General features: G+C 43.9%; 1 protein-coding gene across 1 annotated transcript; it reads right to left on the bottom strand.

Annotated features, from left to right (window-relative positions):
* Positions 1–1,922: 1,922 nt before the first annotated feature.
* LOC104506646 (chromosome unknown open reading frame, human C20orf196) lies at positions 1,923–2,443 on the bottom strand (the record flags this gene model as incomplete). The annotated part of the gene is made up of 1 exon (XM_010147667.1): positions 1,923–2,443. A coding segment is annotated over one exon (521 nt), but the record flags the coding sequence as incomplete, so codon positions are not given.
* Positions 2,444–20,024: the final 17,581 nt, after the last annotated feature.

Below are 20,024 nucleotides of genomic sequence, written 5' to 3'. Positions count from 1 at the left end.
GAAACAAAGCAACAACTACAACAAAGCAGCGGGCCTGGCAACCTTAGTAAGGACTATGACGTTACTATCTTCTCCAACCCAAGCGTCTCTTTTAGAGCCTGACACGTCATTCAGGCACAGAACATTTATAAGTGCTGACAGTAAAGCATAGCTTTAATGACTGACAACCTGTCCAGAGAGGGATCAGAAGCTCTGCTTGCTCCTGGTCAACCACTTCAAACGGCTCCCATACGCTGAGCAGAGGGGTATGAACTGCAGCCCTGCGAGACAGCAGCACCCTTCCAAGCAAGGATTGGACAGTGGGAGCCCAGTCCAGTATCCCTCGTGCAGGTATTTGTCTTGGGATTGACTCCTAGATTCCATAAGCACAAAGCAAAGGAGAATTAGGCTTGCCAAATTCATAGGCAAATTCATTCAATTCATCAGGCCCAAAGCACTTTAAATTTTCCAGGTGGCAGTGACCAAAAGTCAATTGCTGGGATTTAGTCCTTCAGGTCACCTCTTAATGTCACAGGGCAAGCGACAGTCACCAAAACCCAGGCTACACAGCCAGTGCATTGGGCCAGTTCCCCCTGCAGTCGGCAGTGATCCTGCCAGCTAAAACCAGAGCAAGAAAGTTCTGGGTATAAGCAGCAGCAGAGCTTGTTAGAAGAAGCAAACTTTTGCTGTAACCAGCCAACACCAGATGATCCCTACTGGAGAGCAACAACCTTCATGGTTCAAACACCTCAGAATGTTTTCCCTCATGCATCAACACATCAGGAAAGTAATGACAAGGTCTAGTGCAATGCCAGCAAAGACTGCAACATTGTACTCATGCAATGAACATTGGCTTCCTCTGTATGAAAGCTCTGAGCTCAGACCATAAAGTAGAAGAAATGAGCAGGGGCTAATGGGTAGGGAGAGAATAGGAGAAAGCAGTATTGTCCTTCCAGAATCAACAAAGCGACCCACAGTCTTGATCATGCTGATATGTGAGCTCTGCTTTTCCTTGGTATTCTGCATGTTACAGCAGATATGTGAGCTCTGCTTTTCCTTGGTATTCTGCATCTTACAGCAGGCAGCTACCAGGGCAGCTGGCACCAACTCTGCAGCTTCCCTACAGGCATCTCTGCAGAGTTCTCACTCATGAATCTATTTCAGGTTGCTCTTAAACCATCTCATGCAGATACGAAAAAATCCCCAGTCTTCTCAGCTGGTGCATTTGAAGTGTTAGAAGCACCACTAAAGGTGATAAAGCTTTTCTTTATCTCCTTTTTTATCCCTCGTGTTACAAAAAAAGCCCGAAACCCCAAAAAACAACGAATACCAAACTGCTCAGAAGCTGTATTTCCTCTCTCTCTCATGCACACACAGTTTTTTTCTGTTGAAAAAGCTCACACGCATTGCAGTCATAAGCTGTGGGATCATATGTCTGTAGGTAAACACACACAGATACCAGGCAATCCCATGGAGGAATAGGCATTACAGTATCAGTCAGGTACAGAACAAAATCTTAAGTTTCCTCCCTAGGTCTGGGTATACCGTGCCAAGCTCGTTCCATAGTCACCAGCACTTGGACATCCATGCCAAAACAGGAGCTGAATTTGGGCTGGGCCACTGTTCTGCTAGGGTAGGGACGTAGGTCGATTTTAAAGCCTGGGATGTAGAAATCATCATTTGATGCCCCAGCAACAGACACTGTATTACCCATCACCCATCCTGACTAGTCAACACACCCCAAGCCGTTACAGGGGGACCACAGATGCTCCTTCTGTGGTGCCACCCTGCAGAGACCAAGGTGTAAGGTCTGCTCCAGACGAACCCCTCCATGGAATAGGTGGTGTTGAAAGTGGTGCTAAGAGAAAGTGTCTTTTCAAGAAAGTCACCTTTTTTTGGAGTGAAAGCCAAGCTCCAAGGACTGAAAGAAACCAGCATCTTGTTCACTTCTCACATGGCACGTCAGGGCTACGTTCTGTCCGTGTTTGTTTCAAGAGGAATTGCAGGACTTCATCTGAGATGCCGGGTGTTCTCTTTCTGTCTCCCAAGACAACCTCTTCCTCAGCTGGCTTTGCAAAACAAGCAGTGGTGGGGTGGTTTGGAAAGATCTTGCACCCATCTCTGTTCAAGACAACCTGGGCCATCTGCAGGCAACGTGACGTGTATTTTGTCCCATCCCAGTTTGCTAGCTCCGAAATCTTCTGCGACAGACACTGTGATGCAGCCTTGTAGGTGGGATCCGTTCTGTCTGGCCGTTTTTTGCAATACATTTTGTAGAAGTCATCAAGAGATTTCCTGATGCTGGTATCTTCTGCACTGTCATGCTCATACATCCATGAGTTGGCAGCACTCTTAGGCTCAGTGGGCTCACACAGCCCTGCTTTTGCAGAACATCTCACATTTGCTTTCTCATAGCCTCCGGCAGAAAAGCTCGCAGGAACTGATGAGGGTAGATGGCTCTCTCCTGCAAGCACAAGATCAATGAAACTCGTTAGTCACCAGGTCATCTCTGTGGCACAATCTTTTTTTGTTCCCCCTCACTGCAGTCTGGCAAACAGGGTCTGTGCAGGCATGAGCTAAGTACTGCTGGACTGCCAGAGGGGCTTGCTGCAGAGATTCATGTAAGATGGGCTGTATTTGGGGATCTCACAGTCATCCCAGCTTCGACCCTCTGCACTGACTGAATCTACTCAGTGGTTCACACCTCCTGGCTCCTCTCAGTCATACCTCCACAGAGGTGGAAACTGGGAGCTGCTGCTGGAGACAACAGCTGACTCACAAGGAAGTCTAGTTTGCAGCTGAAGCAATTCTGCCTCTGTTTCAGTTTTCTCCCTTCATCCCTGGGTCTAATCCTTCCCTTTTCATAGTTCTCAATTTTACCACCACAGCACAATGTGCAGTACTGTTCCGCAGCTTTCAGCCAGGTCTAGAGCTTCCAAACCAACACTGTCATGGTGACTGCACAGAGGTTGGGAATGGGGCCTTCAAAAGGGGAACATGTGCTTCCCCACAAAGTTCCATTTTTGCAGCCCAGCTGCACTAAAAGCTCTCCCCACATCCTGCTGGAATTTTTGCTGTTAAAATTTATGTAAAGGCCAAGGACTCATTCTTGCCTAGCTCTTCTCCTCCCTTCTTGCTGACCCACATCTCTGGACAACACTCAGGGCTTTGGGTCTCTTCTGCTCCAATGCAATCAAAGGGAATGCTTTGTACTTGCACGTAATTAATACAGCATCAGCACAGAAACGCTTGGCAGTGATGTGAGCAGATGATCAGCAAACCACACACAGCTTCTAGTGGGAAGAGTCTCCATAAAGAGACCTTGAATTGGGCTCTGGTACCAAGGGAGTGCCTCTAACTGCAATCTCATCTCCAAGCCCAATGTGCCAGCCTGTTTGCAGAGCACCTGAGTCACCGACACAACAATCTTCTAGGGCTCATCCAGAGGTTGCATAGCCGTCATCTGCAAGTTACATAAACAGGATGCAGGGAGTCAGAAAATAGCTTGGTCTTTTTTAATTCTGTGAAATATGAAGCAGAGTGCAGTCCTTTGTTTCAGTAAGAGACCACGTTCTAAGGAAATCTCAGTGTTGTGGCAGGCGGCTGTTCTTTCCCTCCTAGTATACAAAGAGCTACCCATCCCTTCCTGAGTGGTCAGAGATTCATTAAAATGAAATTAAGATGTCTGTGCAACCATAACGTACAGTGCCTCTTCCTTCCTCACCCTACTTTCTTGGATATTTCCTTTCAATTTCACTTCATCTCAGATTCTGCAATTTTAAATAGAACTTTTCCTCCTCTTGCAATGTGTCATTTCCAATGCAGTACAAAGAAAAGCTTTAGGGGCCATCTTTTAACACTGATATATGCCATCAGAGTAGCAAATCAGAGCTAATCAACAGAACAGGTCCATTTTCCCTCAATAACCTCAGCCTTGCTGCCTATGTTAATAGAACTGAAGCCTCATGCATCTACGATAATTCCATCAAGTGGCACTCGCGCTCAGCCTCCCGTGGCAATTGCAGACTCCCGTGCCGTGCTGTCGTCTTGCTACTCCTTCCACACAGCTCACAGCCATACTTCATAGTGGGGCAGCAGCTGCCTCCAGTTACAAATCTCAACCCTACGTGATCCAGGAAGCGCAAAATCCTGTTGGTTTCATGGTATCAGGGGAGACCTTTGCGATGTTGTTCTCCCTTTCTCCGGTGGTCTTAGATGGGGTATTAGGAAAAACATCCTCACTGAAAGGGTTGTCAGGCATTGGAACGGGCTGTCTAGTGGTTGAGTCACCACCCTGGAGGTATTTAAAAATCATGTAGATGTGGCACATGGTTTAGTCGTGGACTACGCAGTGTTCCATTTAGGGTTGAACTTAATGATCTTAAAGGTCTTTCCCAACCTAAATGATTCTATTCTATGTTACTCTATTCTAAGCCAGTATGCCCTGTATAGCAGCCATCTTCTGCTGACGTACAGTCCAGTGAAAGTGATCGGTAAGTATTTCAGGGGTGTATTTTGGGGTTTGATTAATCAGAAAGTACTCAATTATATCCTTGGGAGAAAAGTTTGCTTTCAGTTACTGATTCAAATTTGTGTATCTATATTTTTCAACAGCAGACCTTATCCTCTTAATGAACTGCTTTTCCAGCAAAACCTCCTTAAGGCAAGACATGAAAAGTTAAGACGCAGAATTCCCAGAACCAATCTATATCCCATGAAGCTGCCGCCTTTCCTTAGCTGTCATGACAATTATCCAATGCCTTCTCAAACTATGTGCTAAGACTTATCTTTGCAACTACACTGAACCCTTTCCCTCCCTAAAAAGTATCAGTTGAGGCAGAGGTCCTTCCTCAGCACCCTATAAAGAGCTGATACTGCTCTTGTGATGCACAAATCTCCTGAATGATTTATAAACCACAGGGCACAAGCCCAGTAGCTGGATGCCTGCAGTGTCCAGAAAGAAATTCTCAGCTGGGGCATACAGAGCACGCAAGTATGCCATGCAGGCCAGCAAACATGCTGCTGAAGGCAAAGGCAGCATTAAACTAATCGATCCCTTTCCTTCTCCATGCACCCACACCCTCAAGAAAGCCAGGATTCCCTGATAACACCTCGCAGCGTTGCTTCAAAGCTTAGACGTCTCTGGGTAGCTCTCAGCAGCAGGAAAAAAGGTAGTTTTGTAAACTCTTTATCCTTCCATGGCAAACTTCACAACACGGCTGTCACACACCCTTGTGTTGGCTTGGCCCAAGGACTACAGAAGTCAATGCAAAGATGAGCAGGGCTGAAAACTTGCACTCCGTTCCCCTGCAATGGAGTTTCCTCACTAGAAAATCTGGCTCAAACTACTTTTAACTCTTTTCACTCATTTATAGTACCAAGCATGCGTTAAAGGGGAAAAAAAAACCCACCACCAACAAAAAAAGCCCAAAAAACCTGAAACAGGTCATTACTCATGTCTTGATTTCATTCTCACATGATGGATAATCATCAATAAGAATGTGTATTATTTCATATGTGCCTCCACTCCATGCTAATTGAAGTTCAGTATTTGCAGCTTATTAGTAAAAGACCTGGGGGCTGATAAAAGGATATTCTTTGTGTTTATAAACCTGCTGATGAAAATTTAAAGTCTCCATCTGGTACAAGTACATAACTCTATTACTCGAAGCACACAGCCAAATCCTGCTTTGGACCTGGGCCACTTTCAGTGATAAAACAACTCTGCAATATAATTATTATTTGCACTTCTACAAAAGCAGCTCACGTAGCAATTTGAGACTCCATGTAACTGCATTCAAGCACATATAGTCAGAGTGTAAAACAAGGCATCCTTCAAACAGGAGAGCTCCTACACTGCTGGCTTTCTGAGGAAAGAAATCACTCCCAATTCAGGAAGGCAGCGATCCCTACAGCTGCTGGTGCTTCACTAGAGCTGGTGTTGCTGTGATCTCTGTCCCTGTCCATTGCAGGGGCTTAGCTGGATGCCAGCAGCTGCTAAATCTCTATTTACAGCTGTAGCTGGATTTGTCCAAGGCTCCTGACCTCTCTCACACCATCTGCCTGCCTCCTGGGAACCCTGTGTATAAGACGTGTGCTTCCTCTGCTGACTAGTACACAAAGGTCCATTCTATTATCATACAACAGCAGCTGCTAAATCTCTATTTACAGATGTAGCTGGACTTGTCCAAGCCTCCTGCCCTCTCTCACACCATCTGACTGCCTCCTGGGAACCCTGTGTGTAAGACTTGTAGTTCCCCTCCTGACTAGTACACAAAGGTCCATCCTATCATCATGGGCTGGAAGGGACGTTAAAAACCATCTAGTTCAAACCCCCTTGCCATGGGCAGGGACACCTTCCACCAGACCAGGTTGCTCCAAGCCTCATCCAGCCTGGCCTTGAACACTTCCAGGGATGGGGCATCCACAGCTTCTCTGGGCAACCTGTGCCAGTGCCTCCCCACCCTCTCCGGGAAGAACTTCTTCCTGATATCCAATCTAAGCCTCCCCACTTTCAATTTAACCCCGTTACCCCTTGTCCTGTCACTACAGGCCCTTGTAAAAAGTCCCCCCCAGCTTCCTTGTAGCCCCTTCAGGCACTGGAAGGTGCTATAAGGGCTCCCCGGAGCCTTCTCTTCTCCAGGCTGAACAAGCCCAACTCTCTCAGCCTGTCCCCATGGCAGAGGGGCTCCCGCCCTCGGAGCATCTTCGTGGCCTCCTCTGGACTCGCTCCAACAGGTCTGTGAGCATCCGTGAGATTTTTACTGTAGATCTGAGTAGGGGAGAGCTAAACCACAGTGTTTTGTCATCAGTAGTTCTGTGAAAGGGCAACTGCACTGCTTGTTTCAAGGCAGGAATCATTTTCCCTAGGGCTTAGGAATGACTCAACCCTGGCACAGATGGAATTCAAGCCCACCAAAATGAATGCCAATCCCATACCCACCCCAGATCTTCTCTGATGCTCTCAGGTGTTAGGCACAACCGGAGTAGCCAGGTTCAACAAGGGCACAAGCGCCATCTCACGTCCTGTGGATAACTTGGCGCAAGGACTGAATTTCTCTGGGTGCCTCTACTGTGCCACCCTACACAAGGACCAAGAAAACTATGAGACTGAGAAAAGTGAATTGGTTTTTTGAACAGGAATAAATTAATCTGGAGACATACAAATTGCCCTTCTATTAACAGTAGTGATTGAAGTTCAGCCAGATGTTGGTTAGATGATGCCAGAGCACATCCCTATATTGTTAAGTCAATGATAGGACGGTTATTCAGAGTACCCCCAAGTGACAGAGGTTGTTTAGGTAATCAATTCGGAGATGGTTTAGTGAGAAAGCAAGTGTCTGATTCCTCCTACAGCCATCCTGCAAGCTGTGAAGGCCTGAAGAGACCATTAGGTTCAGCTTGTCGGAACAAACGCCCCTGAACAAAGATTACCAGAGAACTGAGCCATGCAACAGGAAAGGGAAAACAAAGGGAAGAAGAGACTTAGAGGAAAGAAAACTCCTTCCTCGGGTTAGACTAGCCCAAAAATCACCAATACTTTCGCTTACTCTCCCTAGGGGTAGGTAGGGCTGAGCATAACTGAATACAGCTTTTTTTCAGACTAGCTGAAGGAGATGTTCTAGCTGGGGAGACAAACTGCCATTATGAACTCCCATGTCAGACCTTAAAATACTGCACCACCATGATTTTATGCCAAGTTCAAGATCTGTAAGAGACCACAGATCTTGCCTCTTGGCACACTGGAGTTAATTGATGCTCCCAAACTTCTTCTTAGAAAGGAAGACTGAAGTCTTTCTTCCGTTGGTCACAAATTCAACCACTTTTTGCCCTGGACACCCCACCTGCCCTGGACACCACCACCTGCACCTTACCTTTCTACCTATGTGCATCTTCTCCCCACTGCGATTTGTTACAGCTGAAGTCAATGCGTTCTCAGCATCCATGAACAATGATGAGTCAATACAAGAAGGACACAGGTTACCAGTTGTTTTGGTTGATGGTGCTCATTAAAAAAGGGCCATTCACAAGTCCTCACAAATTGTATTATTATTCTTTTCCCATCAACCTGCCAGGATGGGGTGAAAGCAATCATCCACGAATAAGAAAGAGTCCCTAATTCTGTGGTTGCTATTAAGCGATAAGTGCACACAGATGCCATCCCTGAGAGCTGCAACAGCTCTCAGCAGTTCCCGAAAATCCCTCTTGCCTCTCCATCAGACATATCCACATGGCATAGGGAAATTCAAGTGAAGGCAATACTACTTGGGCTTGAGCAGAGCTCCCAGCTGACAGCAAATCTGTGCCAAACCACATCAGTTGGGGGATGCGTTTATTCACACAGGAGGCAAGAACAAGTCCCATGTCACAGCAGAACTCCCTACATGTCCATGCACCTTACGATCACCTATGTTGAACACTTGAGACAGCTAATGCAGAGAAAACCATGTTTTTTTTAATCTTCTACCTGGTTGATTTCCAGTTGGAGCGCATGTATCATCATGGTAAGACAATGCCACTCTGCTCTGGAAAGAAAGAAGATTTAGGGAGAATTTAGCAGGAGCTCCTTACACCCCAATGTCACACAGCATTTTAGCCTGCCAGTAATCACATAACAGAGTGCTCTGGTCATTTTGGGACCAAATCCTATTGCCCTTACTTGCATTAATAAAATTTCCATTGATTACAACAGTTAAAACGCCACGTGTGAACTGCTGATTAACTCCCTTTATATGAACTGGAATATATTTGCATCGTATGATTTCCATTACTAACATCTGAATTGGAATAGCACCAAAAAACAAGTATCATTCTGCTAGATGCTGTACAAACACCTATCATTTTTAGTAACTGACAGATCCTAAGACCTTTCTTGTAGAGTACTGAAGAATTATGGCAGAGTTTACAGTTTCTCTGCACACATCTCTGCCTTGCAGAAAACAGCTGTTTTCTTCTTGCACCGTTGTTTGGGAAACCTTCCAGCATTTAAAGCAAAGGCAAAATGGAATTTTCAATTACATTATCATTCAAAAAGACTGTTGCAAGCATAGCAAGTTTGTTCCTTGTGGGTATTTAAATTGTGAATGGAAAGTGAAAATAAGAATATAATAAGCCTTGCTACTTTGCTGTCTCCCTGATGACAGGCAAACCAGCTTTCTCATGCCATAATATGCAGTAGGCTATAGCTCACAAGACAGTATCTGTAAGCCTCTGCTTTACACATGACATAAGCAGCTATATCCTCCATCTACCAGCCCACGGGAGAGGCACATGTCTCTGTGTCTGATTGCTGAGGAGCTGTCCGGGAGCTGTGCAAATGCTGGCTGCTCTGTCAGGAAACCTGGAGGAGGTGAGAGTGAGAGGGTGGGCAAGAAGCAGCAAGAAGGGAAGGAAGAAGCTGGAGGAATTTGGGGATTGGAGTAAAAAAGGGAAGCAGTGATGGAGGAATAGCACTCGGTAGCCCAGTACCGAGTCAGGCTCCCTGCTTTTTCCTTCTACCAGCTGCACATTTGTGGTATGGAATGTTGGGGAGGGGGCTTAATTTGCATGGTATGAGACATAAGCAGTTATTCTGGGGAAGCATAAACCTTACCATTTGTAACTCCCTTAGGAATTTGAAATTCAAGAAAAATAAAAAGCCAAATGGCGAAGGGCTTTTGAAATGCAATAGCAGACATAGTGCACCCCCCTAGACACTCTTCCAAATGTCACACTTGGTATTAAGCTCTGTCCTGCCCTGAAGGCTCACAGCTGATGCCTGCTGTGCCATACTTTTAAGACAGCTGGAAAACTCAGCTAAGTTAAATTTTCCAGAGAATGCGCTACTTAAACACGCTGGATTTAATAAACCACAGAGCAAGCCATCTACAACATGAGCTCCTACAAATTTTACATGATTCTGTAGCCAGCAAAAAAACCCTACAGCATCCTATTTGTCTCAAAATGTGATTTTAAAAAACCTTCTTAAGATCTAAGGTTAAAGATTCTACTGTCAAGAGTAACCTTTCTCTGGAACATAAGTTATTTAAAAAAAACCCTGTTTATGTAGCTGAAAACGTTAACAGTCAATTAAAGTTATTATCCCGCAGAAAAAGGCATCAAGGGGTTTTATTAAACTGCAACTATCTGCTGCTTTCCTATTAAATATACAGTCTTGGGAACTGACAGCCAGACTCACCTTGTCTATGTAACACTAAAGGCACCAATTCCCAAAAAGAAACTCTAACAAGGCTTGTTAAGCTAATTGCTCAGCTTCCAATTAGGCATTAGGAGAGAGCAGGGAAGTTGACTGCAAGAACAGCACCATGCACGTTCATGTGCACAGACAGAGCAGCGCTGCCCAATCTTTGACAGACAGGATCCAACACAGCATCCCCGAGCCTAGCCCCTGCCTTCTCTGTAGGTGAGAATAAGCACCATCCTCTCACCTCAAGTCCCTTGCTCGTCAGGACACAGCACCACTCTGCCCATGGGGAGAATTCAAAGCATTTGAGTCAAGTTTGACTCCTCTCCTCCTGTGAGCAGGCAGAAGCCTTTTATTAACAAGATTGATTTTTCCCTCTTTTCATCAGTAACTTGCAGTGTTGCTTTTTTGCACATGGAAGGCTTTAATTTAGCCCCAGATCATATCTGTCTTTAAGCTCATCCTATTTCAGATGAAGCAAAAGTCTGGTGCTTGAAACCTGTAAGAAACAATTCTGCCTAGCTGATTTTCACTGCTCAAGATTTGTGAAGATTTTTATGAAGGAAAACGGGGGTTTGTGTTTTATGGTGCCTGAAGGAGCTTTCTCACTTTATCCACACTGCACAGCTAAAGCAAACGGTAGTTGTTTCTCTTCATGTTTTTTTCCTGCCTAAAAATTATAAATTCCAGATTTGCCTATTCTCTTTCTTTTCCAGGCGACACTACAGTCAGGTCTTCATGAATTATTAGCTTTCTGATGTAAGAATTTCCCAAAGAACCCTAATTAATTGAGAGGGAAGGAATTCTTATTCAGTCCCTAGGTTTGGTTACTAGCCAGTTAACTCTAGAATGTAGGAAAGGATTTGCTATGCATACCTCTTCAGCTAGGAGCTGAGAAAGTCCCTTGGGATTCTGAGTCATCCAAGGAGACCCGAAGTGGGACTGATGAAAGGCAGTATTCTCCATAGTTCTAAAGTAAAAGATGAGCAGGGAAAAGTCCTCTGTTTCTGGCAAGACACACAAATGAAAGATACTGTGCTTTTAGACATTCTGCAGATGTTGTCATGCAGAACTGATGAAGCTGTGAGCTGAAACTAAAAGAGGATCTGAACATCTATCTGTATGAAAATTAGTGATCATAGACAAAGCTAGCAAAACGAAAAAAATCTGGAAGATTTATTAAATTTCATTATTTGGGGTTTTAACATTCTGCTAGAGGCAAGAACGGGCCCAAAAGACAGTACATTGCTGCAGACACCCATTTTGGAGGATGGGGGTGAAATAAAGAGTGGGAAACCGCCTCTTACTCTGAAATATTCAGTAATGGCCACTGCCAGCGACATGAAGCAACTCCAGATTACAGGTATTACTGAGTAAGACAATATCACTGTATTTGTAAGTATTAAAAGGAAAAGAAATCCAAAGTAATATCCATTCTTGATATATTAAATACTTTGTTTTTCATTCAGAGTCACATATTTTCAGTTCTCAAGAAGACCGACATTTCTCAGCTGATGCCTTTGGCAAAAATAATAAGAAACAGACAGCTCTCGCTGGAGATCAATAGCTCAAGTGTCAACATGAGTTTACAAAAATTCTAACCTCTGCGTCTCCTTGCAGAGTGACATGCATGACAGTTTGCCTAGAAAAAACAAGAATAAGATGCTATTCATACAGCTAAAATAGAAGAGGAAGAGCTGGTCATGACAGTATTTCTTTAATGGGAGGAACAGACCAGAACACCAAAATATTATACAAAATTCAGCAAAAGATTTGCGTAATTTATAGATTGTGTGAACTTGGAAAAGGAGGGGTGAGGGGGATTTTTTAGTGTCCCCTGTCTTCCCTTGCCATTATACCACGTGAAAGTCCAATTCATTACAATGTTAGCACCCACAAACGTACCTATAGTTTATGCTGCAGAGATTGCGCAGAAACACATGCAATTGCGCTCTGCTTCCAACCAGCTATGCACAGCTGTGGACACAAGTGACACGAAGATCACAGGCAGAAAGGCAGTTTCTAGGCCAAGAATATACGGCAAAGTGAGGTATTTTTAAAGCATCCTTCTTGAACTATAGGTAAATTTTATTACTTCTAAATATTTTTGAGAGCAATAGAGTTATGACCTGTAATACTACCCTTAGCCATCTTCACAGACACCCAGATACTGTTAACACCACTAAGTTCAGAATTTGTAGCTTATTGATCAGTCTTTCAAAATTGCCTGGCTCTTTTTGAAAATGTGAAGCAACTAATATTACTGGGGCATTCAGCAATTCCCATTGCTCTGTTGTCACCTGAACGGGAACACAGGTTTCCACATGAAACTGCTCCTCTCCAAAACAGTATCAGAGGGGAAAAAAGGACAAGAAATAAAAATTATGAAAAAAAACCATGAGTGAAGCTGAACAACAAACAGGCAATCAGAAATAAAAGAGAGTGTTTTTGACTCCAGACAACCAGGGGCTGCAGCACAGGTGCTAAATGCATGAAAATTATGGTCCTAAAAAGCCAAAACCAACCCAGTTCTCTGGCTTTGTGCACCCACAATCCCCAAACAGATGGGTTTAGAGGTATCCTTGCATGTATTCTTTAAGAAACAACAAATTCCTTCAGTATGGTGGCCTTGCTCAAAGCTGGGGTCTTTTTTAACTCTGATCTGAACCAGTGAAAATACCTGAGCATCTTGCTTTTGGATGTACATTTTAAAGAGCAGGGGGAAAGACAGCATGCTTGTGAATACTGCTCTACTTGCTGAGAAAGGTTTCCTGGCTCATGTGAAAAAATTATCTGAAAAGAGAACATGCTTTGGAATGGGTCTACACTGAAATGGAAGGCAGGTGTGTATGTAAACTAAATCCCATCAGGATGGTATTTAGTTAATTCGGTACTCTGGGGGTCAGTAAACTAGACAAGGTGCAAAAGCCATTACAAAGTGGAAATGTCTCACTGATACATGGAGCAAAATGGTTACAGAAGCCTGAAAACTCAGTTTAATTAACAAAATAGCTTCAAATCCATGAAGTTTACAATCCCTAGGTAAACAGCAATAATGCAGGTCCTGAAATCGTTCAGGGAGTGTCTGGGAGCAGGTAAGTTTTCCAGACCCACATGCACAGCCTGAACCTCTGGACCACTTCTCAGTAATGGAGAAAGGAGGATTAGCACCACCTTAAAACTTGGCATGATAGAGCTGTGCAAATTTTGCTGGACCATTTCAGATTTTTCTGCTTATACTCAAATTATAATGTAATGTATTGGGTTTGTGTGGCAAAGTTTTGGTAGCAGAGGGGCTACCTCCACCTACCACAGAGCCGTTCATTTGTATTTTCTCTTCCCTGCCCAGCTGAGGAGGGCAGTGATAGAACAGCTTGGTGGGCATCTGGCCTCCAGCCAGGGTCAAACCACCATATGTAGCTAAAATTAATAGAGAATAGTGAAGATAATTTTGATCAAACCATGAAACTCACTCATTCCAGCTATGGAAATAGCTGCCAACTTCTGCTATCAAAACTCATTTTCAGACAGGTGCTCAAACAATGGAAGTTCACACATATTTTGGAGTAACATTTCCTCTTCTTTTAAAAATGTCAATAAATTAATGACGGGTCACCACTGATTAGCACTCCTGACAAATATTAACACAACCATTATAATAATATTAATTATTAATATAGCCATTCACCTATTCAGAGGGAAAGGCAAATATTTAATGTAATAAATGCCTTAATACTGGACATTTTTATCCAGTGATAAAACTGGATATGTATGATGTGTATATGATATAAAACAGAGCCTTAACAGTGAAGGTAGATTGAATTTTTCAAATAAAATGGCAAATTTGCCACTATTTAATTTCCTGTATCTAGGCCAGAGATATTCCTGACAGCTGTGTTCCAGTACAAGCTAAAGACTCCTGGTTCTTATTTGAGAATGGTTGGTGGGGTGGGATTTGACAGTCCAGATAATTCAGGTGATCATAAGTTTGGGTAATTTTCTTCTAACTTTTTAACCCCTCAAAATTATGATCAGTTTAAGAATTATATTTTAAAGGGCTTAAAGAAAACATAATTCAAACAGTTTGGACTCTGTGTTTGCAGTAAATACATCTGTTTTATTTATAAATAAAGCAGGGAATTCTGAAAGAAAGATTTCAGTGAATATTTCCAGCTCAAGTTTTGGGATTGGTCTTCAAAGGCTACTTAATAGGGATTTTTTAGATCAAATGTGGCCAACATGAGGATGCAAGTAATTAATTTGTATTCCACTACCTTGGCAGCCTGCTTCCTTAATCTCTTTCATCTTCTCATAAACCATCCTCAAAGCCTCAGTATCCTTGTAAGGGAGGACACTTCTGCAGGGCATATAGACATTTATGCCTCTTAAAGAAGGTGTAGCTACACATATAAGAGCATACCAGAAAAGGCTCATATCCAAGAATGTCTTGGACTTGAACATTATTAACTTACAAATATGGTGGGTAGGTGCATTTCCTGTTAATTAAATTGACATTCAAGGGATTCTCAGCTCTGAAGTTTTAAAACCTCTATGATCATAGCACTGAGTCCTTAATTTCCTCCACTCTACAAACAAATCCACTTTCCACTGTCACATTCCTCCACTTTCTCTTGGATACATTCACTGCTGAAGGTTAATCTTGTCTCTGAATGCAAAAGGAGGTGTATCTGACACTTCCTTCAGCTGGAAAAATGTTTAATGCATTAAGGGCACAAAAAAGGCTGGCACCCTTGAGTGAGCAATTGAATCAGGACAAAATAAAGGTCACTGAGAATTAAAATACAAGAGATACCTGCCTGCACAGAGGCTCAGTTGTGGCCTTAGTTGCCCCCTCTTTAAACTACTGTCTCTCACTCTTTATAATAAAAAGATAAGAGGCCAGTCTGCTGCAGCACAGACTTGAAAGAATTCAGAGATTACGGTATTCAAACAAAGGTGGAGATAAAAGGTGCATTTTAGTGACAGCAGCACTTGTGATCTAATGCCAACATATAAGCACGAGCAGAGCACAAAAAAAGCCATTCCGATGAAGGCATGCAAGATTAATCGTGGGGTGTGATCTTGTTATTTTTAAACACAACTGCATCATCACTGCCATGTACTGCAGAGTTTAAAAGATCTCGGGGGTTTTTCCTTTTTTTTTTTTTTTAACCTTCAGCACAACAGTGGTTTATTCGTCCCCCTGCCAAGTCGTGAGGAAAAGGAGGCACAGGAAAAGTTACTTAGATCTGCTCCTGACCAACAGAACACTGATACTACAGGGAGCAGACTCAAACCGCAGACAGCCAAGGAGTGGTCTGCCCTGGAGGAGCAGTGACTCTGGGAATCAGGAAGAAAGACGTAAGGTGTTTGCTGCCTTGCAGAGAGGCTTGGCAGAAATGATGGCATCAGCCTCGCTCTCTGTGGCAGCGTTCAGTGTGGCCAACTTCATGATGAGTGTTACCATGGCTAAAACAGCACATGCATGTGAGGTGCAATGCTTGCCTGGTCCAGGCTCCAGGGAAGCCTTCGGAACAGAAAACAGGTTCATCACAGCACCATCCATGCCCGCCCTGGCAGCTGCCATCCCATGGTTGAAGAAGTCTCTGCTGCTCTGAATCTTGAAGGAATCGGCAATCCCATTCTCCAGGTCTGCCACTGTCCACCCTGCACAAGTCATTTCAGCATGGAGGGGTGGGATCTATCCCACTGGAAAACCCCAGCATGACACCAAGCCATACTGATGGATTTAGCAAATCACACTGAGGAAAATCTCTACTGGAAATCCACGGGGAATTACAGATGTGCTTCTAGGAATTAGATGTCGCTGTCAGTAGCTGCTTTCTAATGTCCACTGCCTGTCTCAGTGGGGTCCCCTCTCTCCACATGCAGTTACACACTGCACAAGTGTCTCACCGTGCTTGAGAGAACAGACTCCCAACACAGACTTTCAGATTACAACCAAGGTAGCAGCAGTGTTCACCTTCTCAACTACATTACAGAATTTTCCCTCATGTCGCAGGACATGAATTTAAAGAAAATTTGAAAGAAATGCAGATTATGGCAGTTATTCTGTTTGTACAAAAAGCTTTAAGCTTGTTAAATGCAATTTATGTGAGAAAAAAGGGTTTTGTACTCTTTAGCAAATAACAGCCTAAGGAAAAAAAGGTGATTGAAAAGAAATTACATCCTGGCTACAGGTAAATTATATTACAGACAGCTAGCTGTCCAACAGGAACACTTTGGACTGTGATACACATCAAAATAATCTAATTAACCTTAAAAATCAGGGAATCTCTAAGTTTACCTAAAAAACAGAAGATGAGCTTCTAATTGTTTTCATTGCAGACACAAAGAAAAGACACTGATTAACTTACTGGGCTCCAGAGAGGTAATTGTTTTGCAGCAGACGCATCTGTAAGAGCAATACTGTGACAGCTCCAGATTTAATCTGCCTTTGTTTTATGAAGACCATCTGGACAAATTATTTATTCCCTTGGATTTTAGGTTTTGAGATGAACTCTGCTCAGACAGAATGCAAAACTCCATTACAGCCCAGTATCAGGATCTCCTAATGCTAGAGACACATGCTACAGATGAAGTCTAATGAAAGCTCCCTAGCTGAAAACAGTTTAATTTCCTATCAAAAAAATAACACAGTCCCCAGTTTTGTAAAAATATTAAAAAGATTATAGAAAACAGATGAACAGATTACTGAGAACATATGAAAGGGAGAATATTTTAAAAGTTTTTTCCCCGGAAACAAGCGAAGATGTTAATTTTAATAAAATACTCTCTTACACCTACTGTGCTCTTTCATTCTGCAGTATTACCCAAAGAGCAGAGCGTTTAGGTAACAATATTCTGTTATACTGTAAACCCACAGACCTGAAAAAGCGTTTAGCAAGAGTTGCCAATGTCTCCACACCAACCTTCCCAGTGCTCTTTCTCAGATCACTGCAGGCTGTAGCACTGATGTCCTACTCTCTGCCTGCTCAGGAGTAGCAGGGGAGGAGAAAAGTGCAGTATCATCCCACAGATAAGGGAGGATCACTGCAGACATTCATGGCACTACCCCAGCCCATCCTAACCTGGGTCTCAAGTCTTCCCACAGCAGCCACTAGACTTGGCAGTGCTCCCACACTGGCCACCTTGGCAGGGGGTTCTTCTGATAAGAGCAAGGCAGACTGTGCTGAAGAGCTAGTGGTCAAAGAGATGGGGAGACACAGAGGTCAGCATAAAGTAAGGCCACAGGTTAAGTCATCAGACAGGGCTGAAAACTCAAGCCTCCAAAACACTGCCCCAAGCACCCTGCCCTGGATCTCCAGCCTCACAAGCTATTTAACCAAAATGGCTGGCTGCAATCCAAAATGCCAGCTCGCTGTCACACTCGTGTCGTCTGGCAGAGCCTTTACTCCCCTCAGATTTACTGCCTCTTACCTGGCGTGTGCTAAGATTTTCCTGTTCTCAGTGTGCTTGAAGCCCCCGCGGTGCAGGGCGCACTATAGCCCCAAACCAAGGGACTGGCCATAGGGTCAGCACAAGAGTTGACTATGAAGAAAAAAAGCCTTACGAGCAGAATTACAACCAGAGTCTCCAGAAAAGCAGAGGGATCCTTCTTTGGACAGCTTTCCCACAGATACTTTTAGCCAAAACCTATTTTCTCTCACCATTATTTTAAAGATAAGGTCCAAGGTGTAAGGCAGGAATGGTCACTTAACGTTCCATCGGTTGTGACAACAAAAGCATTAGCTGTGTGTGACCACCCTTCCCAAATGCATTAATGGCTGCTTCTAAGAAACCTAGTCATCTCCCAAGCGAGGCCTGAACTCTTCTCCAAGCACCTATATCCATACCCACCCACCAGCACTCGTCTGCCATACATTTATTTATTCAAATTAATCCAGCGGGTGAACTATACCATCCACATCAAGTCTTCTCTAATGGGCACTGAGCAGTATGATTTCAGGAGGCACCCACAGAGTAAGACACTGTACAAAATGAAGCGATCAGAACCTCACCTCCCTGCTCTCCTTTGGATGTGCACGCTCTGCAGGGTGTCACATGCTGTATGTCATCCAGCCCCAAGCCTGCTCTTTGTATCACAGTACAGCTAAGGTACAACAGATGGTGGATTGCCTTTCTTTTGTCTTAGTCTTTTGTCTTTACGCAGGATTTAATGTGCCCCCAAAGCACACTTGGGAGAGTGATATTTTTCAAACGCCACACTGAGCTCTAGGGAATATTCACATGAACATTAATGAAACCAGAGATGTTCCCGCAAACACTCCCAGAAGAAAAACAAAGATGGTTTGGGGCAAAGTGTTAGAGCAAAGGACAAATCAAGAGTTAAATCAGCATAGTCACATGGACGATCTTCTAACAGCCGCAGAACTGAGTTCACCAGGTTACTTACAGCAGCAAGAAGAGACAGGGACAACTATGTTAAAACTTCAGCAAGTTATCACCAACCACACATAGTTCTAAATACCATTTAAGTTCCATAATTAGTTTAGCTCTTGCCTAATTAGTTATGTTCTGTGATAACACGCAGTAATGGTAACAACCCATCTGGCAATACCAAGCAGCACCCAGCCCTGTGGTCATGCTCAAACCACGAGAAGAGGAAACAGAGACCAAAGGGTGCTACTTGGCACACCATCTCATTTCCCATTTTTGGTTCCTCTCTCTGTCTCAGCCTTACTACCCAAGCACCCTGCCACAAGTAAGGGCAACACGCTCTGCCAGGCCCATTATTCCACAACTGGACTCCAAGTAAAGTGTTCTAGGCAGATGAGAATCTGGAGTATTGAGTAGGTAGTTGATATATTCACATTCCTAATAACATGCACTTTACAGTCCCTACAGTGTTTATTGTCACAGCATTACTCCTCCCTCTGCAGGCAGGAAAGGCACAGAAAGGGGCAGCCTGGCAGGTACTGTCTGTGGCAGTAAGCTGTCTAAGCAGAGCAGTGGGATGCCTGCAGCGTTCACCCAAAGCTTGAGTCCTTGTCTGGTCCCTGCACCGCCGAAGAAGATGGGCCCTGCTTCCGCTTTACTGCTTGCTCCCTTCTTTCAGCCCAGGTGGAAACGCAGTATTGGAGCCAAGGCACAGGGACGTTCAGATGCATACCCAAACCCTCCACCTCAGTTTCAGACAACAGGCCATTTCCATTTCTCATTCATTAGTTACTAAAACAAGAGCAATTAGGGATACTATGGTGTCCAGAGGAAAAGTAAAATCCACAGGAGCACATTGGTTCCTCAGAGAGGAGGAACAAGTGTTTTCAAATTGGCAGTAAATGGTGTTCTGCAAAAGGAAAACCCCAGACACATTATCAGATGTTATAGCTTCCAAAACAGCAGTAAAGCCTGTTTACTTTCTTATTCAATAATCAAGGGAGGGAACCAAATTCCTGCAACAGGCCAGTAACTTGATGGCTGAGAAAAGCTACAGAGGTCTGTTTGACAGGTGAGGAGAAAGGGAGGGCCCAGCAATTTTATGGCAGGGCTCCAAAATCTTGGAATATTTAGAGTCAATCCATTCACTGAGGCAGCTGAACCAAACCAGACTTCCTGTCTTCTCTCAAATTTGGCCACCCCACTGTTTTGGGATCACTCTGGTCTTACTAATATCTACTTCAAGACCTCAGAGGAATCAACATAAGCAGGATCTTGAGGCACAGAGAATTAAAATACTTCTAAGGAGGCCAGATTTGCCCCTAGTACTACTGCATTCCTTTCATTGGCTTAGTTGCAAAGAGAATCCATGGGCCCTGATGGGATGCACCCATGAGTGCTGAGGGAGCTGGCGGGAGTCATTGCTAGGCCATTCTTCATAACCTTTGAAAAGTCCTGGAGA

The sequence above is a fragment of the Eurypyga helias genome, unplaced genomic scaffold (assembly GCF_000690775.1).
Source record: "Eurypyga helias isolate BGI_N326 unplaced genomic scaffold, ASM69077v1 scaffold12342, whole genome shotgun sequence".
Classification (NCBI taxonomy): domain Eukaryota; kingdom Metazoa; phylum Chordata; class Aves; order Eurypygiformes; family Eurypygidae; genus Eurypyga; species Eurypyga helias.
Note: the sequence above shows the minus strand (reverse complement) of the source record. Positions and strands in the feature narration are given on the sequence as shown.